A 26,453-nucleotide genomic window follows, 5' to 3' on the forward strand; every position below is an offset into this window, starting at 1 on the left:
AGCTACATATTAGTTTATTGCAGGGCCCCTGCAAACATGATTCCTTTAGAACTCTTAGAAACTTGAATTCAATGTAATGTATATAGTAATAATGTATTATTTGTAGTCAGTCTGCACTTGGCTTTGATCGTAAAATCATAGCTGACCATCTTTTCCTTAGGATTCCAGATTGTTAATTTTAAATAGCGATTCAAGAGTAACAACTGTTGTTCTGAAAAGCTTAGAAAAATACCTGTGTGTATGGAACTAACTAATGTAATTTGCATCAGAGTTCACTGTATAATGGAAAGAAGTGAGAACAATAGCTATTTGGCAGTCTACTAGGTATGTAGGAGTTCTATAAGTTTTACAGGACCAGGTTCATGAAAGATAGTGAGATTTCACAATGCAATTTTGTTGTGTGGTTTTCTGTTCCATTTCTGCTACATGCACAATAGCCTTCTTTTTTAGTAGTGTTCTTAGACAAGGGCATGGTGAATTTATTGGTATTAATTGTATTTCATTAAAATTGTCTTTCAAAGTTCTTAGCTCTGCTGGAGGCTAAGTTCATCAATTATCAATGTCTGATGTGTCTTTGTGCAGAAATTTGATGGTTTTCATGAGGTGCAGTTACAGAATTCAGTGGAGAAATTTTTCTAACAAATAAAGGAGTATTTACCATTGTAAAGGTAGAATTGTGGTCATTTGTGATGAGAAGTGCCATTATTTGCAATATTCCCAATAGGCATTGTACCTGCTAATCAGTCAATGTTTATTTGAGGGGGGAAAAAAAAGAAAAAACCAAACCAAAAAACCCCCTAACCTTTCTTCTTAGTATTAAAGCCTGTTGTTACTATAATTTGCTCAAGAAAATGAAGTGATGATAGGATTAATTTTGCTTTGGACATGTTCAGTTTAACTTCTCAAAACCCTTTTATCTCTGGTGGTGGATGTGAGTGACAGCTTAATTCATAGGGGTGAGCATTCCTAGAAGTATCTACAGAATGCAGATAATTTGCTGACCATAGGAGGTACTTTGGACATGCGTTTCTAAGATTCTCCTTAATTTTCTGGAGGATGTTAAGTAAACATTGCTTGTGAAGTAAGAATCCCTTATTCTACAAATATTTTTTGTTTCTGCAACATGTTTTCTTGATCTAGGAATGCTGTGCTTACTGTCTTCGAGTTTTAGATCTGCTGCTTGTGTCCAAGCGCAGGAGATGGCATTTAGTATAATTTCTCTCTCTAATTACTGCTGTTCTTTTCATGCTTCCTTGTTACTTGGGAAAAAAATAATGCACAGATTCAATCTATTTTTCACCTGAAAGGGCAAAGAATTTTCAAATTACTGCTAGTGAGTTCCAACCCAGACAATCTACCAGTTGAAGTCAAGATCAGCAGGGAAGAAGATTGCGAGGCTATAGTCTTTATCAGATCTAAATTATTTATAGCTCCATGGAACCTGTGCTGAACTGATTATCATGGCTACAGTAGTGCACAATGTCTTTTGTCTTCAGGGGGGATGAAAGTTCGTACCAACTTCAGGTCTGGCTCTTATGTCTTTCAGGACAAGAAGTAGACAAAGAAATAGATGTTTTGTACATGTGTACTGGATTCTGGACACTCCCCTGCAGTGCTTGCACAGAAGCATCTTTTGCTTATATATGTAGGCTTGAATAGAACCTATAATCATTCCCTGAATGAGCATGATTCTGCAAAGATGTTTGTTTTGTGTGCTGACAGTCACTTTTTTTTTTGATCAAATCTAGCTTTTCTGAATCTTTTCTAATATCACTGCTTGCCTTTTTTTTTTTTTTTTTTTAAGTAGATGATACTTAGGTAATTTCAGTTGCTCTGTATTTAAATGCCTTTAAATTAAGCCTAAAATGAATGGTGTCAATGCCTACATCCTTTCTACTGCCTGTTAGAGTATTCTTTGCTTTCACTGATATCCTACCAAAAGACAGAGTCCTAAAAGGTAGGAGACTGACTGAGTAGACTTTATTGCCATGGGCTGTAGAGATTCCTACCTTGCTGCACAGCATTACACACTGCTCCAGATTCTCTTTTACTTATCAAAAAGCAAGTTAGTCTGTACAAGTATTTAACTAAAGCAGCCTTCAGGCTTCTACATCATAGACTCATGTTTTCTTGGGGGCTGGTAAAATGGGTAAATATTAGTAAACATAATTAAGTAAGGAGAGGGCAATGAAAGTAAACAGGAAGGAATGGAGAAATTTCCCTAGGTGAGCTCTGTATTGCATGTTGAAGATAGCTCATTCATCCAGGCTATATACAGCTTTGTCACCTTATTTGAGTCCTTAAAAAAACCCCGTATCTTGGAGTATTTGAGTGTAAGAGATAAAAAGGGCTGTGAGTGTATGCAAATATTATTTGAACAAGATCCAACCCCCCCCTCCCCGCCCCCACCCCCTTTATTTAAGCTATTTTGAAGAAAGAAAGGAAAAGAACAATTGTTTAAATTGAAGTACTGTGTTATACAGGGCATGTCTTTTTACTATTATGAAAAATAATACATTTTAGATTGAAAAGCAGCAAAATAGAACACAGTGTGGTGGGACAGTACTGTTGCTAATTGTTAGCGATCATAGGAGGTAAATGCCTTGAGATAATAAATAACTTTGTGATTCTAGTTAAGCTAAATGCTAGCGTGAGAAGGGAGACATCAGCAAAGTGCGGAAAAGGAAACATGGAATAAAATATCTGTTTCTTTTCTACTAGGTATGAACTTGTACAGCGAGGTGTGTTCACAGCCAAAGATACTGGATTGGTTCCAACTGTGTATACCCGCAACCAGCAACTTGAGGCTGAGAATATGTGTTTGAAGAAAGATTTGGAAAACTATAAAGTTGCTGCAAAGTATGTTATTTGGTCTTATTGAAACTTTGATATACAGCAGTAAATGGCCACGTAAAGTAAACCCAAGTACTGAATGGAAAGAAGTTTGTTTCTTATGCTAGCTGCACATATTTTTACTTCTAGGTGACATTTATAATTAAAGTTCAAGTTTCTCTAAGCTCTATTAGAAACCTAAATCTTAATTTTTATTATTTGTATTTACTAGGCTATAGAAAATAACATTCAGCATCCAGTAATCACAACAAATTACTACAAGAATTCATGAGAGTATAATATGTAGAACTAAAAAATAAATGGTTATGTGCATTTTTTATTAAAATACATTACTATAAATTACAGCTACCGTAAACCAGAAAAAAACCACTATGCATTTACTCTTTTTTAAATTGCAAAAAGTCTATCACTCTGGCCCTAGTGGCAAATGGTATGTCAGTGTACATTACCATCATTGCTTGTGTTTACATTGTAGTAGTGGATTTTACAAGTCAGTTGTACTTCAATTATGAAAGAGTTAACATATTTAGCCTATATAATGAAGAGATGCAATCATGAACTACATGTAGCACAGCCTTTTCTGAAGAATGGTATGTCTGCACATATATGCGTTGATTGAGAATTTACCGAGACAGAATAGTGCACTCACTTCAGTTTTGACATTGCATAGTTTTAAAATATGGAGCTGTAAAAAAAAAACTTCCATCCCTGATTTTCCTCAAGATTGCTCAAGCTACTAATTTCCATTTAGATTGTTCCTTCATATGAAAAATAACTACTCGGATCTTAAAAAATCATTGCTGCTGATAATAATGATAATCAAATTATTTTCCTATGATCATGATTGATTACATTTTAAATTAATAAATTAATTGGTCATAGTCTAATAGTTAAGTAAACAGCTTTAATGATCAAGTCAAGTATTGTGTAGTCTAAATATACTAAGATGGGCCATATAGAAAACATACATGTATTTCAATTTGCAGCTTCTTTGGACAATGAATGTTTAGGGATTGTGTCTCATTTGAATGGGAGGGTAAGAAGCAGTAATGTATAGTAAAAGAAGGAAAGACAAAATCTGGCTTTTCTGAAATTTATTATTGTCAGTAGCGTTTTTAACAGGCTTTCCTTTCTCTTTTTTTTTTTTCCCCACCTCTTTTCTCTGCCCACCCCCCACATGAAACAGAACATGCTATAACAAGATGATCTGAGCAAATTATAACTTGATGACAGTTTTCCTGGGTTTGTGGCATTGCTATGTGATTGCTTAAGAACTCAAAGCTCTAATCCTTTTTGCTGTGGTCATGAGTGAGCTTGGGTTTTCCCATAACAATGTCTATACACTGTAGGATGTGCCAGAAGTTCATTTTATAGCAGAATGAGTTGAAAGGCTGAAAGATGACATGATAATCTGCAACAGGAAGAAAGCAGCAGAGGGAAAAGACATTGTCAATATGCTAGGTTCCTACAGGCTATCTGTTAAAAAAACTCTAAACACTCAGTTAAGTGAACTGGGCTAAAATAATAAATGAATCTACTGTAAACTGTGACTTGCTTTTTCACATTCTAGTGTTTGATGATAACTAAACTCTAAAACCCCTGGAGAGGGAAGTGAGATAGAGGGCAAATCCTATATGACACAAATTAGATGGTGAATAAATAATGTTCATCAGCATTTACTGTTAAATGCTACGCTTATTTGCATGTACCTTATTAAAACACTATTAAAAAGTAGTTCTTTTCTCCACTTGTAGGGACAGCTTTGTTTTCATAGTATTTCTGCTAATATTAGAATGGAGTATATATAGATGTGAAACTTGTTTTGTGCTAACGGTCACTGCTTCATTTTTCAACCTTTTTACTTCAAATAACTTTGAAAGTTTTCCTGGATACCAGTGTTAAAAGTTCAGCACTTCTGTGCCATTCATTTCACTTACTTTGTCTGGAATATTTATGAATTAAACCAGTACTGTTTCTAGAATTAATGAAATTTGTGAAACTGAGCATTTCTGCTGGACATAGCATGAGTTACAGTGTTCCTTTGTGTCTTTTGGATAAACCCTGGTCACAATAATCTAGTAAGTCCATTTGCTGTAGTGACTGTTAACAGCATTTTTTCTTGTTCATACATTCAGTGACTGGAGTCAGTACCCTAGCTATGATAAAGCAAACATTCCAGCAGGAGCCAAAATTACCTGGAGGACAATTTGAGCTCTCAAGTATTGAAAGAGAATTCACCAGCTTACACTGAAATCGGAATGCCTAAACAGCACTGAAGAAATGCTAGTTTGACTGGTTAGAGGGTCTGTGAGCGGAGTTTCCTATTTTGCTCTGTGGATTAGTCAGAAGACTTTCGTTGTAAGATACAGTGCTGTGAAGTGTATTTGAAGAAAGCTTTTAATTACATCTGGTATTTCTGAGATTGGTAGTCATGACAGCCGTCTTGCAGAAAAGATTTTATTTGGGACTTAGGCAGTATGGGGGCCCAGGATAAATGACTGTAAACCAATTACCTCCTGCTTTAATGTTGTGTAGCAATTGGAGGAAGAGATTCAGTGTCTGGAAGCTAACTGCAATTGCATTTTAGGTATTTTAATATAGTATTTACATAACTGCCTGGCAAGCAAGTGGGCAAATAGAGTAGATTGCAGGCTGTTGGTTACATTTCACTGTGATGTTTAATTATTTAAAGAGAAAATCACAATCAGCTTCACCTCCTGTATAGAAAGAGTATGTATTTTTAATAGGTTGACCAATGTCTGAAAGCATCTTAAGATGTGACAAAATCCCTGAATGCATACATGAAAAGAAATAAATGTCAGCATAATTTTTACTCCACAGCTAGTGATGGTTATTACCTTGAGGTTTAGATACACTACTAATCTTTATTAAATGATTTCTAAAACCAGACATTATCTTATGACAGAGTTCAAAACTAATTTTACATTGGCTTGCCATGTGACAGTTGTTAAAATATACCTTGGTGTACCCTCTTTCTCTTTTACCTTGAAGGCTACAGTTGAGCCCTGACTGGTAAAGGATGCTGTTATCAGCTGCAGTATTTTTATAATGGAAGCACAGATGTTCTTTCCAATACGCAAGAAAAATTTGAAAATAACATATCTGAAAATTAACTCTTACAGGAGACTAGTTAATTTTAATTTATTGTCTTCAGTGATGATTTGTTATTTAAGGATTTAATATTCTAGTAATTGCTAGATTTGAATAGTAGACTGTAATTTCATAGCAACATTGAACTCTGCCTATCTGATGATTTAAATAGCTTGAATACTATATATTTTGGTGTTTTCCTATGGCCAGAGCCTTTGTATTGCTTTTGTATTTAAATAAATATGTAGGTAGGCAACATAATGGTATATCAGTTTTAAGATTGTGTTAATCACAGGGACTGCTAACTGTGATATTTGTAAGTTCTTTAAACATTTAGGAATTTATTAGGGAGATTGAATGAAAGTTGTGTACAGCTTTTGTCTGAGGGTTTGCAACTGACTTCAAAAACATCAGTTGGTAGTTTTAAACATTTGCAGGTATCTTTCTGTCCTGATTTTTGGAAGCATGCTCACAAGTATACACCCAGTTTACAGCCACACTAACAGTCAAAATATAAAGCAATCCTGGAAATCATATTTATTATTACTGTTACTGCTATCACCAGCTACAAAATCCTCAGCTGATCTCCTATTTCTGTGCCAAAATCTAACCATTCTGGCACATATTTCTCCACTTATACCATGAAAAAAATAAAGTGCATGTTTTTTGTATTGTGCATCATATTTCAATGCACCTAATGTGTTTAAATGCGTTTAATTATAGGGTACATGTAGCATCCTTGCTGCTAAATGCTGTATAAATGAAATAGAGTAAAAGTGTGAGAGTATATGTTTACTGAAACTGTCTTAACTTCAATTAAAATTTTAGAGCTACAACTTGCAGCATCTTGGGGAATAAAGTCTCTCCTAAATTCAGAAGGAACAGGGCACATAACTCACCTTTAAAAATCCCTACTTGGATTTATTAGACCCTGTCCTTTTCTGCTATTTTTATGAAACTACTTGCTTGAAAAAAGTTTAAATGGAGAGACCTGTGGTCTTTGACATATATCTTAACTAAATAAATGGATTTTGGCTTTGCTATGACTGTAGCAACACTTTTACTCTTAGAACAAGCCATCTGCTTAGCTTTGAAGGGGCAGGTTTTGTATTCAAGATCTTACGGCAAGTCAGATTTTGAGAGTGGTGTCATGATGGAGTTGTTTCACAGAACTGTCCTGAGACCACTGATTCATTTACCTCTCAAATGTTTTGCTGTTCATAGGAGCTTGGAGCAGAATCATTAATCTATACTTTACATTGCAATACCAATATCCTGAGTTACTCTGTTTAACAACTTCTGGTACTTGTGCACGTGCATGCCCACAGCTCCTTTGAGCTTTTTGGGGTGTTACTGCAGGGGCTGCCCTGCCTGTTCTCATTTCCCTGCCAGCTTTTTCCCAGGTTTGACTGATCCATAGTGGCATTAATTCACCTCTTCTTCAGGTCTTTCTAACTGTTCCTGCTACAAGCAACACTTCACATGTTAATGTACTCATATAAGTGTGGTAGTTTGTAGGTAATAAATATAGCAAATGCATTTATAGTAAATCAAATTGTACAATTAAATATAATGTGCTGGCAGTTATGGGTCTTATTCCTGGACCTGTGATTTTGGCATACTCCACTGTCATAGTGGTCTTCCTAACTCTCAGCTCCTGTTGGAGAGGAAATGAGCTTTATTTTTGCAGAGAGCAAATATCTAATTACTGTGCAAGGTAATTTCAAGCTTCCTTTGCAATTAAACAATTTGTCTACAAATCTTCCCTGCCAAACCCTTATCAGTAAAGGCAAGGAGAAAATGTACAGAATATATACAGAGTATTTTCTTTTATGGAGCAGAGTATCTCAGAGTGTCCCATGACTGTGTGTAGAATGTGCTTAGAGAATAACAGGTTTTCACTTTGTTTGCGATTAATTTTGAAATGTATTTGTTTTGCTTCCTGCTGTCATGTACAGGGGACACCTGGGGATGGGCTGCAGACATGATTGAATAGAGCCTAGAACTTTTCTAGCGCAGTTTTTCCAGAAGCTCTCTAAATCCACATGTATGCAAGGCACCGATACAGTTATCCTTCTGTGTGTGTCCTTCTAGCACGTACCATGATGCTGGGCTCCAGATGTGATGTAGATATTAGAAAATCAGTATTGCAATACATTTTCATGTAGAGTTTTAAACCCACAAGAGTATTGTTTTCTAATCACCTGTAATTTGAATGTGTAGCTCCACAAGAGCCCTTATGCTTAAAGTAAGGTTGACCTCAACTCTGACCTTTATAATCCCAGAACCCTTAAGGATCCTATCTAAAGGAACCAAAGGAAGGTGAAGAGTACCCATGGGTGTTTTACATCAGCTGGCAGCAGCAAAAAGACCTCAGAAGCACACATTCTCCAGCACAGGCATACCACCAAAAGATTCCAACTTGGATGCAATAACCATGTGTTCATATCTGAAAATTAGTTTGATATGTATTCAGCATACCTTGCTGAGCAATTAATAGGAGGAGACTAACACTTGTCTCTTGTATTTTCTGTTTACATACAGCAAAGCAAAAGAGGCTTTCCTAAAGATGCAGAGAGAACGTGACTTCCATCGAATGCATCATAAGCGAGTGGTCCAGGAGAAAAACAGGCTTGTTTGTGACATTAAAAGGTTAAGAAAATTATTTTAATTACTATACATGTAGCATGGAAGAGAATGTCTTCAATTATTGCCTAGTAATGAGATAACATTGTGGAATTTGAAGTGCTGAAGAAAAGATAGCTGCCTTTAGTTAGTGTCCTGGTAAACACCATTTCCATTGGACTGTTCTGCCATGTCTCTTACACAATTTCTGTGTGGTTTTTGGTATGCTTTCCATGGTGTCATGTGGCATTAATAAATACATAGTATTTCTCATAGTTGAAAGTATAAATGAGATTTTCGTTTACCCAGATCTTTTTCCATAAATACATAGTGATTTCGGGGTCTAGATCTTTTGTCTGTTTTAAGGATAATTGGCATCACACGAAGTTCAGAACCTTTGCATTCATGGTTCCCATAGTTGGGGTTTTTTTGTCCTTTTATGTCTTGGAACTTCCTATATGAAACTTGTTATGTTGCTTTGGTTGTGTATAAGCCCAAATTGGTACTGAGTTATAGTAATTTATTTTATAATATGAATTCTGCAATTCTGTCATCATGAAATTCTGTAAGTTTTCTATTAACTGTTGTGCTGCTTGGCCTGCATGAGTAGAACTTCTGTATTGTTCATCTGAAGATCAGTGGGCCAGGTAAGAGTTGAGTTTAGAATCTCTTTGCAGATGTTTATGCCAGCACTTTTTTAAAAAAAAAATAACATTGGGGTGTGGTTTAAATCTTCATGTCCAAACATTCACAGAATTTTGTTGGTATTATTATCAATCAATGCATGTAATAGCAGCTACATGTTCTACATCTTTAACTGTGAAATTCATACATACTGATGCAAGAGAGCACTATTCACTGACTTATCCTCTTATATGTCAGATTTTGCAAAATGCAGTATTTTTGAAGCTGTTAGGATCATGTGTTTCTCTTGAGAGATTAGGTATCTGACTTTTAGTTGGTCTGAAAAATTGAAGTGGTTAAGTATTCTGAATATAATGTGCAATGAAGAAAGAAATAGTAATCATATTATGACTGTTTTGCCTAGGTTAGGATCTTAGTTGGTAGTCAGATAATAGCTGTAATTCTTTTTTTCCAATGGAATATCATCCATCTACAAGAAAACAGAAATTAGCAAAATTAATGTGCAGTGTGTGTATGATGGATTAAAGAGAGACCAAAATGGAATGGAGTGTTTTAAAAGATCTGACTAAACAAACTATGAAGCCTCTTATTTATCTGACTTCTTTCTTTTGTTTTTTTTTCTTGTGATATTCCAGTTGGGTGGTTGCATATTAATACCTTTGCTGTCTACTCCGTATTGACCTTTTGGCGCTTTTATTCTTTTATTTGGGGAGGGGAAAAGTTAAACAGAAAAATCTCTGCTTTAAGTCATCTTTAAGGAGTTATTTGTCCTCTTCTTGTTCACAGGCTGAAGGCACATTATGCATCATATGAACCTGTGCTGAAGCAGCTGACTGAAAAATACCAGACTACATTGAGACAGAAAATGTTAACTACTTTGGAGAGAGACAGAGCACTTGAGCAGGTAAAACTATGTTGAACACCGCTTGCAAATATGTAAGGAATGCTTTTGGTTTTTACTTTGGTAAATACACAGGATATTTCTGTTAAAGCAACTCACTTATGTGATAGTTTGAAGCAGAATGTTTTGATGAGTTTCATGACATTTGGTAAAATGCTAGTATTGAAAGTAGGTGAAGCTTAGTGCCACAAAATAATAGATCTGTCTGTACTTGCTCAGTGCTGCTCTACGTGAGTCAGCAGTGTGCAAGACCCTGTTATACTTTCAGTGTCGACAACTTAAGGAAACCTGTGACATTCCCAGAGATTTGCATGCTTCCATCTATGCCTTCCAGAAATGTCTTATTTTAACTTTCTTTGTTACTATTGATTATTTTACTTTTTCCTAAATATATTCAGGAGTGACCTACTAGTTGAGGAAAAAAACCATTAAGATAATCAGAAACAGTTTTTCTGTCTTGTGAGTGGAGTAACACAGTAGTATTTTACTAACACAGTAGTATTTTACTCCTAAGGTATTCTACCCCTTTAGCAGGAAACACTGTAAGCACAGATAGGTTGGATGAAAAACAGAAAAATATTTTGTGTGTGTGTTTAACCAGTAGGTTGTTGGTTCAAAAAACAGAAGGAAAAAAGAAAGAAAACCCCTCCCTAAATACATTGCATTTCAGCAGTAGCATCAATTATATGTGGATAACATGAAAGGGGCGCTGACCATGCTTGCATGCTTTTCTAGTAGTCCTCATCTCTCATTTTGTCCTTTCCTCTGCCTCCAATTTTTCTCAGGTTACCTGAGGGCTTCCTTTTAAAAGGCTGATGAATATATGTTTGAAATTTCAAGAAGTAAATGAAAATGTCCTGTACAAAAAGAAAGGTTACTGTCCATATACAGTTATGCTGATTCAGGAATACAAAGCATTGAACAGTTCCAATGCTATGAAATTTCAGGAACATATGTAAGACCTATCCAGTTATGAACTGTATGCTTTCTGGAGTGATGACTTTTTTTAGTAACATATAGCACAGTATTTTGTGGCATGACAAAGATGCATGGCATATTGTGCCATTAAATTAAAGATCAGTGTAGAGATAGTGGCTAAAAGTCGATGGTGTAGTAAAAGCCTTAGTATTCTATATGTCTGCATTGTTTTAATAAAACTGTAAAAGTATTTTGGAAGATTCTGGATGGCTTTTATTTTATCGCATAGTTCCACTGGGCCTTTCCAAAATCTGTTAGGAGTAATGTTATAACTTAGAGACAATAATCAGAAAAGTTAAAAAAAAAAAAAAGAAAAGAAAAAAGACAAAATTTATTACTTAAATATGCAGGCATAAATGCTGTGTTGTGAACAGACAGTTCAAAAGCAATTTTTTCATATTGCCTCTTCTTATTCTCTCCTCTTTTTAAAATTAGGTTACAGGTTTGCAAGCCACGCTAGAAAATTTAGAGTCTGGATGTGCTAATCAGATTCCCGTGACAAAAGGTAAAATATTCCCATCACCAAGCTCAGACTGGTTATGGGTTTTTTGTTGGTATGATGCATTTCAGAATCTAGTGTAACAGTAAATCAAAAACTCTTGCACTATGAACAATTTATCAGCTGTGCTGGTGACAGAGCAGCAATTTTATCATTTGAATATTTATTCCAAAAATGTGTCTGCTAAGGACTGTGAGACTGCTGATGGCAAAATGCAATAACTATGGAATGACTGTCCTAGAAATCTATTTTTTTTGTATGCTGCTGTTACTTTATCCACTAATACTTTTTTTTTTTTTTTTTAATGACAGTGTCCTTTTTCAGCTCACTCTTAAGAAGGTATATAGGAGTGGTCTGGAAACATTTTGAAAATACTGGTGTTATGAAGTCCAGCCTCTTATTTTAGCATGTCTCATTTTTACAGGAGGTTGCTAAAGTTATATAATCCCTGCTGGAATAATATCTTTATCTGTATGGTACTACACTACTTCCCTGGTGTTTTAAATAAATGCATAATTATTAAATTATTTTTCTAACGGCATCAGGAAAACACCTAGCAGTTTCCTAAGTAAACGAAGCCCATGCTATCACATTCTTTGTGAGCATCACTCCCACTAATAACTTTGAACCTATTTTCCAATTGCTGCTACATTTGACAGTGAGAAGTCTCAAAGAAATCTGGTTTCTAAAAGACTCCTGAAAATAGATCAGATGATGAAAAAAGAAACAATGAGATCAACCCTCTTTGACAACAGAGTATTCACAATCAGAAGGGGATGTTGCACCTGCCTTAGTCATGAGCAGAACTGCAATCAGAGATTGCAGTTCATTTGACATTACAGAACCCCAAATTTCTCAGCCCAGGTATCAAATATTATACAACTTCCAGGTGAAGCATTTGTTGCAATTAGGACATTTTTATATATGTTTCTTTTGTGTTGTTTTTCCAGTGTGTTAAAGGCCTAAACTTCCTTTTTCACTGGTGATATACCCCAGGTCAAAAGCTACAGTTACCCCAGCCTTTGACAATCAAGCTTCACTAGTTCCCATGTTCATGGAGGTACTTCCATTGTATAAAATTCCTGTCGAAAAGACAAGGCTGAGAAGAATAGTAGCCACATAAACTTCTTTGGTTTCTTTTTGGATTTGTAGTTTAGTGAAGACACTGGCAGGTATTTCCTTGACTGTTAAGATGGCTTATTTACTATTAATGCAGACATTTCATCTTATATCCAGATCTTTGCTACTGCCTGCCTACTATGAGCATAGAACATTCGGTTTGATGTTTCCTTCAAATTCTCTCTAATGTATGTAGAAGCAGTTGGCCTCCTAAATTGTTGTGAATTGCTGTGAGCATTGGCTTGAGACCTAATTATCTGAAAGATGCCCCTCATCCTAGTTCAGGTCTTGGTTTCCATGGAGCAGTTGGAGGCTTATATAGTTCAGGAGTCCCTTGGAGCATACCTTACTCATTTTCTGAAATACCGCTTAGTTTAGCACATAGCTGCTTTCATTTCTGGGAGAACCTGAAAGTGTTCTGTAATCTTACCCAGTAAAACTATGATTTTACTTTGTGTACAAGAAAATAGCTGCTAAACTAATAACTTCTGTAAATACAGACTTCAGATGTGTTAACATAGCGGAATGCTGAAGTACTGGCAGCAAGCCTCTTCAGTGTTCACAGTATCTTTCTGGTTTTGGATTCTGATGCCTTTCTTTGTATGTGTTTCACAGCAAGGCATGTTTCAGGCCCTCTAAATACCCTTCTGTGGCTGTATGTACTCGTTACTTTCTGCTGTAGTCTCTAAATCTTGTTACAACTAAAAGCGTAAGCCTCTGCCCCACTGAAGAGCAGGGTGCTTGTTTTCATCCCAATTCAGATAGGGAGGTAGAGAATAGGCTTTTTATTTTATATTAGTTTAGGGTGTATAGCATTCAAGTTTTCATTATACTCTGGTTTGAGGATCATCTGGTGTGGGTTCTTCCCCCACGCTAGTGTTTTACAGTATAGATGCCCCATCTGTCTCTTTCATATTGCATGTACTTTCATTTGTTGTTTGAGCAATTCTAAAACCCACTTGCTGGCTGTTCACAGTACTTGTTTATTCTCCAGAAATCTTGAGAGCATTTTATAGTACCAAAAAGTGACAAGTAGGGGAGCACTTTACAAATAATAATATGTAAAAAAAATAATCATGTAGTCTCCAACACAAATTATTAAGCTCATCAGCCACCTATGTGCTTGTGCAAGCCTTAATTTGCCTCATACCTTGTGTATCATAAATTAAACTGTATTTCAGCTCCTTTATTTCCAGTGCTTTGTCATCTTATACGATGTAACTTTTATTGTCCCTGTAGGTCATACTCGTGTCTCAGTGGGTGACACTGTCTCTTATTCAGATACTTCTGCTGCCTCTTGAAAGGTGGTCATGTTCTGTTGCTTCTTGAATTCTTATTCCTGAGACAGTATAAATGCAGCCTTGAGAAGCAAGCAGTGCATAGATATTGAAGAAATGTTGGCTACGCTTTTCTCAACAAATATTTAAGATCTTAGTTTGGAAGGAGCCACTGCTGTTGGACTTGCAAATTTCTGCTGTAAGGAGACCTACAGCTGTGTTTTTTCAGTTGCTGTCTCTTCAGGGCTGACTTTTATACAGTAGTACATTGGTACATTTTAGTTAGAAGATAATGAACATTCTGACTGGCAAGTTATCATTTGCCAAGGCAAGGAACGAGAATGGCTCTGCCCAGCAGCAGAAGCTTGCCTGTTACTGCTTCCTGATGCTGCTTCTGTCCCACAACTAGACTTGATTGCAGTGTGTCACTGGAATGCTGGCTTTGGCTAGAGGGCACTGATAGTGGCTTTTTATTAGTTTTGGATTTGCTGAATTGTTCAAGGTTTTGAATGGCAATGACGTCCTGCACATCCAGTGCAGGGTGGATTTGTTTTCTGTTTGGGTTTTTTTCTTTGCGTGTGTCAGTGCACAGTGAAGAACAGAAGGAAGCTGCGTAGGATTCACAATGAGTTTGCATTGTAAATTTGTATGTGTCAGCTAGGTAGAGAAAAAATGCCTGATGCATTTCAAACAATTGAAGAGGATAGCATCCACAATACAGAGCATGTAATTTATTTACTAGAGATTTTTTGCTGTCCTGCTGCCTGACTGCTGTTTAGCTTTGCAGACAGTACACTCTACACAAATCCTTCAAGAGGAAGTTTTCTTTAGGTGTCTTAGGAAATAAAAAAAATCTAATTCTTTTTATGTACTTGCTTAGCTTGTTTGAAGTTGATACGAAGGGCATTTCATAGTTGGAGAGAAACTAGTTAAGTTAGGATTAGGACTCTGTCATCTTGTAGACTGCTTCTCTGTCCCTGCTGTGCTCACTAGGAAGCAAGCTCTGACAGAAAAGTTGTATTTTGAGTTTAGATTAGTTTTAAAAAGAATTGGGGGGGTTGTGTAAGAAGATTTGCATTAAAACCTGGTTTTGTTTTTGTTTTGAATGTGGCCCTCCCTGAGGTGGTAGCAAGATCATACACACAGAGGTATCTAATTACCAAATAACTGATTTTTTATTTTTTTTTTAATTTAGGTTTGTATAGCGTAGTTAGGTGTATATTAACAGAGTGCTTGCACCTTACTTATGGATCAAGACACAGTGTTAAGTGGTGCTCTGAAGAGAGACCACTTTTGCCTGAAGGAATTAAGCAAAGTTGATTGTAGCTTGCTTATAAACCTAAGTGAACAGTGCTATAACAGCTGGTTCTAAAAACATGTTATAAAGCTGCTACTTGCTCAGTACATTTCTTGGTTTTTTTTTCTAAAAACAACAGCTGCTTATTTATTACCCAATTATATTCAAAAGTTGAACTCGATGAGTTTCTTTACTCATGGTTGAACTAACTCATTGCTAAGACTGTTAACTGTGCTTTTCCTTTCCTTGATGTGATGTAATTGCTGTTAGAAGGTCATGCAAAAAGAAATGTAAAATGCACCAGTTAAAGTACTTAAACCTGGTTGTCCCCATTCCATCTACAATACAATCAGAAAAGAAAATCTGTAAACACAAGCTGTTGACATCCTAGTGCAATTGCAACAGTTAACAGTTCTTTAGAATTTGTTCTTTCTTTTTTTAATGGTTACTGACTTTTTAAGCCCTTCAGCTGTCATAACTCTGGTTTATAAGTATGTGTATTTCAAAAGCACCAACAAATCTAATACTCCATGAGCAACATGCTAGTGGGAGGCAGTTAGTGAGTAGAAAGTGTTTGACATATAAACCAATTTTGCCGTATGCCGATCCTCAGAGAAGGTTGTTATTGAGGATATCTGTGACAGTAGCTTTAACTTTCAAAGTAGTGAGAATAAAGACATTTTGTTAGACCAGGCACAGTTCTTTTTTTCAGTTAGTTTTACTCAGGTTGGGTAGAAAAGCAGGTTTTGTTTGCTTGATGTGCTTTTTTTGCTGTGAGTGAAGTGGGTGGTTTTTTCCCTTTTAAGTCAGAATGCTTGCATTTTCTTGTCAAGGTCTTAAAACTATTTTGCAAGAGCATCTGTAAATGTGTAATATGAAGTACATCTGTTTGAGTCTGGATGTTAGCTGTATAATGTGCTTTTTCGATTCTGAGGGGTTTTTTTCAAAGAACTGGAGGAATGTAAGCTTCCAAATTCTGTTGGAATTCAGTATTCCGTTTTTTTCTCCTGTAGACCCATGTAAATCCTACAGACCATTTTAACAAGTGTCCTGGTTTCAGCTGGGATAGAGTTAATTTTCTTCTTAGTAGCTGGCGCAGTGCTGTCTTTTGGTTTTGGTGTGAGAACAATGTTGATAGCACATTGATGGTTTTTGGTTGTTGCTGGGTAATGTTTGTGCCGGGTAATGTTTGTACTAAGTCAAGGACTCTTCAGTTTCTCAGGCCCTGCTAGCAAGAGGGCTGGAGGGGCACAAGAAATTGGGAGGGGACACGGCCAGGACAGCTGACCTGAACTGGCCAAAGGAACCTTCCATACCATGTGACATCATGCTGCATATATATATAAGTCGGAGGATAAAGAAAGGAGGGGATGTTTGGTGTTATGGCGTTTGTCTTCCCAAGTCACTGTTACACGTGATGGAGCCTGGCTTTCCTGGAGATGGCTGAACACTTGCCCATGGAAAGCAGTGAACAAATGCTTTGTTTTGCTTTGCTTGCGTGTCTTTTGCTTTGCCTATTAAACTGTCTTTATCTCAACCTATGAGTTTTTTCACTTTTACTTTACCAGTCCTCTCCTCAATCCTGACTGTGTGGGGAGTGAGCAAGCAGCTGCATGATGCTTAGTTGCTGGCTGGGGTTAAACCATGACAAGAAGATACAGGGATCACGAGAGACTGTCAGAGAATAGCATCTTTTTTGCCACGTCATGGCAGTTGCATTGTACAATAGTCCACGTGTGCTATGCTGTTCCTCGTATTCCTTGCAGCCTATTTTGATGATTTACAGCTGTGCTACCTGCTTAGGATTTCCGAGTTACCTATTCATAAGTAATTCCTTGTTTGAAAGGTGGGTTAGGAGAAAGTGCAGGGAAGCAAAAGGGAATGCAGGCTGTAAATCAGAATAATGCATTGGTGGTAATACTGGATAGGATGCAGTAAGCTGATGTTTCTTCTGGCTCTGAGAGAAACTAAGAACCGCATCCATTTTACTGTGACTTTCCTGTACTGCAGATTCAAAATCATTGCTGCGTTTTTGGAGCAAAATCTAGAGTACTGTTAGGTAGGCTGAAATATATCACAGCAAAATGATTTGTGGAGCAGAGTTATACATAGGCTTCTAATACTTTATATGGATGGCATGGTAACCTGAATATCATTTTATTTAAAGTGGTGTTTCTTTTAGAATTTTTCATGCATAATTAATATTAAGTAAAGAGCTGTCTTCCAGAAGAGTAAGTAAAAAATGTGTTCTGGTGATATTTTTGTTGGTTTTATTTTATAGCAAACCACAAATGTCAAAGGAAGAAAGAATTAGGTCCCACCCAGAAAGCTCTTCAGGAGGCCAGGCAGCAAAAAAACCTTGGTGCTAAAAGCTCTTCATATGATCCAGTCAAGGGTGCTGAGAAGATAGGCAAGAGATACCCAAAGGTAAGCAGCATTCTTTCCAGTTGCTCAGCTTCTAATTCAAAGTATGCTTTTAAACTTTTACAAAGTTATAGGAAAGTTACTTCTCCAACATGACTGAAAAGTCATACTTAGTAAAATTAATTAGGACAGGTAGGTAACAAGATTTTTATTTTTTAATGAGTTTTTACTGCAATTAGTTTTTCAGGGAATAATAGGAACTCTGATTAGTTGAAGGTAGCAAGCTGCTTTTCAAGAGTCTGATGTAATCACCCTGCAGAGAAAGAGCACCAGCTATAAGTGCTTGTTGCTCTGCTATGATTCACTTGTAACTGGAGAAATCCTGACCTATTCCGTAGTGTGTGCAAACTTTGAGTATTTCAGCCTGTATGTTTCAGCTAGGTCTAAAAGGTATAACATCTGGGAGACTGAGGACAAAAAACAGTCAATGAAGGTTTCAAACTTGAGTATACCAAAATATGCGTTGCTGTTCTAGTGTGGAAGTTGTGCAACATCAAAACCAATTCCTGATTGTTTGGGTTTTTTTGGTTGGTTTTTTTTATTATTTTTTTTTTATTTAAAGGAATATATTTTCTTTATTCTACTTGGTTTATGTATTGAGGTTGCACTTTGGGGCTATATAACTATGCTTTTTATTTTTCCAAATCAAGGTAAAAATTCTACACTGGCCTGTTTTTGTTAGAGAACCACAGTTAGTTTAAACTGTTTTTTGAGAAGAAAAAAAAGCTTTAGATTATGTTGATGTAGTCAGAATCAGTTTCAGTCTTTCCTTTCCCTGTCTCCATAAGAATATGCCTGTCGTGATTTTTTTGTATATTTCTATCTGTTTTTGCAAGGGCATTTCTTCTGTCTGACACTGGCAATCCACTTCTCTTCTGAAAAACATACAATTTTATTTCTGTTTTCATCCCTTCTCATTCTCCTGAACCTCCAAATAATAGTAAGGAAATAAAATAAGTATATTCTGTTGCTTTCTGAAACACTTCTCACGACATATTGGAAATAATTCTCTGTACTGTCTCCCCACCTATTAGTATCTGAGTATTACTGAGGCTCTGACCCATCAGTCCATCTCCACTTTCCCTGTTTTTCATTCAGTAGTTACAAACTTCCATCTTAGACTGTTTTCATTTTGACTTGTGAACAGAAAAGTATTTCTTGGCTTATGAAATCTTATTTTTTTTGTTCCTGTTTCTACTGAAGTCATCTTGATTTTTACAGTGAACTTCAGTAGAGTTATGCTTCCCCCCCAGAATATATAAACTCTACGCAGGTAGTATGCTTGTCTGGCTTGCTCTTGTTCTTTGAAATTCATGAGCACTGTTAGTTGACTGGTTCTGGCAAGCATCTGTGTTTCTGCAGATCTTATGTTTCCCAAATGAGTCCTACCAGAGGCCCTGATGTCTTTATTTAATCAACAGATTAGAAAACTGGAGTACCTCCAGAAGTAAGACATCAGAAAATATGGGTATATTTGAATGTGTTAGATATTACCATGGCTAAGCAATAACTTAAAACTTAGGTGTGAGACTAACATCTTTTCCAACAATGGAACAATACCTTTTTTCTCTTCACATTTCCTGGGTCCTAACCAAAGAAACTACCTGAGATACCACATGTGATTTGTCTTATTTCTTAGGTGTTAGAAATAAACGTCAGAGGGTATGATGAGTCTGTAGTGGGCAAAGGGTTGAATTAAAATTGTATTTAAAACAAAGATTCCCAAAGAACTGTGTCCTGTAGTGCACATTTATTGGACTATACTTCTAAGTTTTGTTAAAATCATGCATTCTTACTCAACAGTTTAGTTCTCTGAGTATTTGTTCCAGTCAAACAGATTAGGTATAAATGAGTGTCTTGCCTTCTTTAGATAATTTTATGTGATACTTGGAATCAAACTTGTGTGGTTCCTCATCTCCTTTGACCTATATCAAAAGATCTTTTAAATTCTGCTGTGTCTTATGTGACTTATATTCTTTCTTACAATGATTCAACATGGCAATGTCTTTATTGAAAAGTGTAGTGCCATAAATAATCTTGTTCTTATTTACAATAATGGAAAAAACCCACACTTAAAGTGGTTTTGTTTTGGAGAGGGGGTAAAATTGATTTAAACATACTCAGATTAAGATTACATTTAATTTAGTTTCTCTTTATACCACAAAGAAGTAAGAGTCAGCACATAAATTGGTCAGTTCCATGGAGTTCAAGTGAGGAATATACGGAAGTAATAAATGCAATTAAACCCCCTGTATTCAAACAGTGTATTTAGGACAAAATAGAGAAAAAGAAAACAGAAAATATGGGAAATCTAGGTCAAATTCATTGTCAAATATTGTTTAGCTCTTTTCTGTAAATCTAAGTGAACATTTAAAGCTTACAAAAGTTCAGAGTGAACAGTTTATCTAATTTTAAAATTTAGCCAATTGGTTGTATCACATGCAGTAAAAAGCAAATATATTGTCATAAAATTGTATCCTTGAGACAAAATTATAAATGTTTGTATTAACTGTACTATTACATAGGAGTGATGAAAATGATTTAAAAACTCTTCTCTGTTTTATGCCTAAATAGTGATCTAACAAATGTCTGTGCTTACTTTTAAGTAGATGCAAATATGACTCATAGCTGAGCTAGAACATTTACTTCAAGGACAGACATATATTGTATTATTACAATAGCCTGTAAAAGCTGACACGTAATTTAAAACCTAGGGTCCTTTTGATGTAAAGCTTATCACTGAAACAGTGAAAAGGCAACTGGAATTTTTTGGAGAGAATGTATTCTCCTGATTTTAAAATCTTGTTACAAGACTCAGTTAAATTATACAGTAACAGGCAATTAGGCTAAACAGTTTACATATCTAGCCCTTAATAAGCCAATATCAATAGCATAAATATTCTTAGATTAAGAATGTGCATAAAATACTGCTTTAAACTTTTAAATTAGTTAAAATGCACTCACAGGTCATTAAAATTGTAGAGAACCTTTGATAATGTGATTTTCTTTCTCCTGTTGAAATATACATTTCCTATTTTGATGTTTCTCTCAGGTTCCTCACAGAGTATGTTCTATGATTGCTTTTGTTGATTATTAGCAGGGTGATTGCAGCTTCTTTATGTTCTATAAATTCTATTTCCACATAAAATGTATTAAATGCAATTTCATTTTTGAAGTTTTATGTGGTGTAAAACTTTATCAAAAGGTGTGTTGGACATTTCTGGAGTGGAGGCATCTGTTTTTGTGGAATTGATATTACAGCCAATGGTATAGTAAAAAAAAAAAAGTAAAATGCAATTATCGTATAAACACAGCTTTTGTAATTGATAAGACTTTGGATGGAAATATCACATGCATACATGTATAAAAAAGTTTCTCCTTCGTTCTATAGAATAAAGTGTAAAAAATTTAGAACAACAGTTCCTGTGCTCTCAAACAGAAGGGAAGCTAAAACCAAATGATTACTTCATCAGATCATTAAGCTTCAATATAAATTAGCACAGGTATATCAGGACAGAATTGGAAAGATCAGTTTTCAAAATACTTAGGAAAAGTCGTAAATAAGCGATCATTTTGTGTTTGTAATGTTGCTAAGACAGCACTGATTTGATATTCAGTAGAGAGAAGGTGACTGACAGATAATACTGGGAATACTTATTTCTACAGTCCTTCACTGGATAGTAAAACTCCAGACGGCTAAGAAAATTAATACCAGTTGCAAAGATACAAGACTGCAGTCTAGAGAATGGAAAAGAAATTACAAAGCCTGTATTTTAAATGAGATAAAAAGTAAAAGCTAAGATATTATAGACTAGACGGTAAAACTTAAACTCCAAATGAGATTTGGAATGAATAAATGAAATTTGACTGAACATCTGGAAGAAACCAGGATAAGAAGTAATCTTGCAAATCCTTTTTCATGGAAAAAGCATTTCAATCCAGTTTAAACAGCACCCATAACCGGATAAGAGCTCTCATGGATAGCAGAGAAGCAGTAAGTGTTGTAACTTTATCTTAAGATGTAAGAGCTCTTAAGTTTTTAATAAGGGTTTGGATACTGTCTCACAGATTGTTCCTATTAGCAGCTGTGGAAATCTGGCCTGACAGAACCTTTCTTAAATTAATGGAAAACAGATTGGAAACATGCAGTTACAGTGAATAGGCTTTTGCTGGGATATGTTGTCATTAATGATCTGGAAAATGAAACAGAAAATATGCTGACTAAACTTGCAGACCAAGTGAACTGGGCTTGGTGGGGGTAGAACAGCAGGTATGACTGAGGGCAAGAGGGCAGTTCAGAACTTGACCTATTGGAGAATTGATCAAAGAAATAACATGCAATGTCAGAAAAGGTACAAAACTCTACCTTTGAAAAAAAAATCACATATACAAATACAGAACAAGATGGTAAGAAAGACTTGGTCAAATAGATTTATTTAGATTAAGCTCTAGGTTTTGTTGTATAAAATAAGCTTAGCGTGAGTCAACAATGACATAACATTGCTGAATAGCTGAACATCATACAGCAGTGTAAATCAGGAGTATTTTATGGAGGATGTGGAATATTCCTTTTGCTTTCTTCAGTTGGCATATAACTGGCTGCAGTTGTGTTCAGTTTGATCACAGTTCTTCAGCAGTCAAGTGGAGCATCTACAATAGAGTAATGAGAATGATTAAAAGTCTATGAAACGTAGCTGTCAAGGAAAGGTGAAAAGTGAAATTGCATAGTCTACATAAAAGAACACTAAGAGGAGACAGGATACATTCTTAAAATCAGAAAGAATTCTGTTAAAAAAAACCCGCAAAACAAGAAAAAACCAACCCAAGCAACCACAACATAACCTGTTAGAATTAATAAAGTAGAAATCCAATAAGTATATGTTTCAGATTACATATGAAACAATTTACGGTAGTAAATATAGCAAAGCACTGGAATAGATTGCCTAGGGAATTTGTCTAACTGGAATAGGACAGACAGGTTTTTCTAAGGAATAATATAGGTGCAGGGTTCCCTTGGGAAAGGGGTTGTACTGATTAATCAGCAGAGGATTTATTTAGCTATCTACTTTCAGTTGGGCTCCCCAGCTCAAAAGGGAACTACTGGAGCAGGACCAGCAGAGGCTACAGAGATGATGGGGGGAGTGGGGCATCTCCCTGGTGAGGAAAGGCTGAGGGAGCTGGGCCTGTTCAGCCTGGAGAAGAGAAGGCTGAGAGGGATCTTATCAATGTACACAAATCCCTTAAGGGCAGTGGCAGGAGGATGGGGACAGGCTCTTTTCAGCGGTGCCCAGCGGCAGGACAAGGGGCAACGGGCACAAACTGCATCACAAGAAGTTCCATCTGAACGTGAGGAAGCACTTCTTTACCCTGAGGGTGACAGAGCACTGGGACAGGCTGCCCAGAGAGGCTGTGGGGTCTCTGGAGACGTTCAAAACCCGCCTGGACATGGTCCTGTGCAAACTGCTGTAGGTGAACCTGCTTTAGCAGGAGGTTGGACTGGATGGTCAGGTTTGGAAGGGACCTCTGGAGATCATTCTGTGATTCTCTGATTTTCCCCCAAAAATTGTACTTAAGGGAAGAAGCTTTCTGCCTTGCCCTAAAATAGCAGGCCACTTTTAACTTTCTGTTGAAGAGCAATATTAGAATAAATTTTTTATAATTCCCGTTAGACTTGATGCTGGGGAAAGTGGAAAGACTCACATTAGCGCCTGCAGATGGGAAAGCATTCAGAAGGTGTGCCAGACAGCAAATGTGTATTTGTGAACTGATGAGTATGACTGTCTCCAGGACAAGTATAGTGTGTGCAGCTTCTTGTCCAGTGGGACTGTCATCAGGCATGCAGTGGGAGCTGGCTTTACTGTGGTGATCATGGATATTGTGCAATAAAGAATATGTATCTTTGGAATATGATGCCTCTTTACATCTACTTACGGAATTAATGTTCTGTGAGTCAAATGTTAGGAGTATGATCCGAGATTAACTGCATGTAAACTAAAGTGTTCTTTAGTTGACTGATGGAATTTCATTTAAAAGGATTGCATATTTTGTTAGGCAGCACTTTATTTTTTTAAAAACTCCTTCTATAGACTTGAAAATGGTAAAGAAAAAAAACTTCAGAGGAAATCCATGCTTTTGTTTTAATTTGTGTATGTTATCCTGTATGTAATAGATGATGTAATGATGCCTTCAGTTTTAGGATTTGCCAAAACATGTTTTTTAAATATTACAGACTTACATGGAGAGAATAAGATGTTTGAGAATGTGAGCTACTATAAAGCTGTATAGAAAAAAAAATCATGTCTGCAAGAAAAATTTATAAGAGGCAACATAGATATAATTTTCCATCCATCACTGTGGCTTTGTTAAATCAAGGCACCCTAAAGACATGAATTTCTAGAAATAGATTAATATTTGAAGCCACTAGTGCTTGTAAATTTACCTTGCAGAGTATCCAAAGGGTTTCTTTGAGTCATTACATGCTGCTAAGAATAAGAAAATAACAGACCCCCAAGACTGAAAACAAATACGGAAGAATGTAGGAAAGTAAGATGCCTTTGATCCTAAGTCTAATTGTAGCTATGCTTTGCATATTCGTATATATCTTTCTGTAGCTGACTGTAAATTGTGACAGATTTTCAAATAATGGCCTGTCTTCTGTGAGACTGTGAATCTTGCTCTTGCTATAATCATTTGCAAAAACTGCCAATAATGAAATTGCTGGGGTTTTTTTTTCTATATGCAAATGCTTTGTTTTCCTGGAATAGTGACCTATTGAAATGATATTTAATTTAAGAAAAAAAATCTTTGAATGTTGCTGAGAAAATGTAAAAAATGTATATATACATGTAAAAATTATAGACTTTAAAATGTTTGGTTTTGTTTATATCTGTTGCCATTGCTGTCTTCCTGAGGACAGGCAGCCCTGTCAAATGGGGAGAGCTGGGAATTTATTGTGTGTAAGGGTTCCCTTTATCCCACAGGAGTCCCTGTAATGCTTTCTTTCATTCACTTTGGGCTTTATGATAGGATTTGAGTTCGCATGATTGAAGACTAAACCTGACAACACAACAAGAGCCTCCCTACAAAGGTGGAGGAATGATGCTTTGCTTGTACGACTATCAGTAATGTCAGCATTGTTTGGCATTTGAGACCAATATTGAGTAATTACATTAACTCTGGACTAATGCTTTTGTTTTCCCTTTAATTAAATTGTCAAGACCTTAAAATTTCTCCTGGATATTATTTGAGAATTTTGGAGGGGTCAAGGAGGGGAATGGTTTATTTGTGCTTGTTCCTTCACCAACAAATGTAGGATGATTGCAACACATTTTTTGAAATGGGCTGGGTGGAATGCCACCAAATAGAGTTCTGCCAGTACAACTTCTCTCTCTAAATGCGCAATTGCAATGCTGTTTTGAATGTTTAACTTTTGCCAAGGTCTCTGTTCTTCTAAAGGAAAGAGAAATCACTAAGTATGATTAGAATGCACTGCCCAAGACATGCAGCAGTGCACCCTTGGCTGGGTACCTTGGTTACGATGTTATTGATGCAAACTTAATTACACTTGAAAAATGTCAGTTGTTTTTAGAAGGGATTTTGTGTGTATGTGTGTGAGAGGAAAAATTTCAATTCCACAGAAGTCTATTTCTGATTATAATTCTTTTGTTTTTTAAGGCCTGTTTTGTAATAAAAAATTTAAATGCAAGAGGTGGGCAGAGTTATGTAATATTTTGGAACCCTATATACATAGTTTTATTTTCCAATACAACAAAACAATGATCTGCTGAGTATTTTGGGGTATTGCTAAAAAAAAAAAAAAATGTGTTAATTAGTTAATTGTAATTGATATACAATTGCAAATCAGAATGTTCAGAATGATAAATGTATTTGAACTGGGGGAATAATCAATGCTATATTTTTAAAGAAATATTCTTCTGGAAGTAGCATTTGCAATACAAAATCCAGCAGTTAACTTACACTGGTGTTCAGGGATGTGGTTAGAAGGAAGGGCAGTATGCACACCGCTGCGTGATGTACTTACACATAAAAAAGGAGATTAAATGTGTCCAAAGTTAACAATACTAATTGTTTTTTTCTTTTTAATGTAGTTCAGCTTAAATTATTCATGCATAAAGCTAGATTCCTTTCAAATTACTGCAATGTGATTGAAATATGAAATAAGCACTAAGACCCTTAAAATCTGGAAGGAAGGGCACAGGTGCTCACTAACTGTGGTATTTATATTTTAAATTAACTATCCTATACCAAGTTATGGATTTTGCTCTTTCAATCTTTTTTTCCAATATTTAAACAAAACCTTTGCATATGTAAACATCTCTTTAAGGAAAATGAAATTCAACATTAGCATTTAGTTTTCATGGTAACGAATCTCTCTAACATACCATACCTACTGTGGCAGGAACATGCATTGCACATCATGTTCAGGGTGGCTTGTCTTGTGTATTCAAACAGTACTTCTGGGAGTAGAAAGTAAAGTCTTAATTGTTTTTGTTTCAATACAATGAAATGAAATAAAATGCTAAGACTGTATTCCAAACAGTTTATGAATTAATAATCAGACAGTTTCCTCCAGAAATTTTAATTATTTTTCATTGGAGTGTCACATACTAGAAGATGGGTCACAGTCCTTTTCATAATAGGATTTCCGGTTCAAATCTAGGCCTGACAGGTTTGATCATGATTAAAACTGGTTGTATAATCATA

General features: G+C 35.9%; 1 protein-coding gene across 1 annotated transcript in view; it reads left to right on the forward strand.

Moving 5' to 3' along the window:
- Positions 1 to 26,453, forward strand: part of SPAG16 (sperm associated antigen 16) — a 413,429-nt gene that overhangs the window by 14,361 nt on the left and 372,615 nt on the right. The window contains exons 6-10 of the mRNA XM_037397615.1: positions 2,722 to 2,859; positions 8,509 to 8,616; positions 10,021 to 10,138; positions 11,549 to 11,618; positions 17,587 to 17,732. Of these exons, the coding sequence (XP_037253512.1) occupies positions 2,722 to 2,859; positions 8,509 to 8,616; positions 10,021 to 10,138; positions 11,549 to 11,618; positions 17,587 to 17,732 (580 nt within the window). The remainder of the gene's footprint in view (positions 1 to 2,721; positions 2,860 to 8,508; positions 8,617 to 10,020; positions 10,139 to 11,548; positions 11,619 to 17,586; positions 17,733 to 26,453) is intronic.

Source organism: Falco rusticolus, chromosome 8, assembly GCF_015220075.1.
Source record: "Falco rusticolus isolate bFalRus1 chromosome 8, bFalRus1.pri, whole genome shotgun sequence".
Taxonomy (NCBI): domain Eukaryota; kingdom Metazoa; phylum Chordata; class Aves; order Falconiformes; family Falconidae; genus Falco; species Falco rusticolus.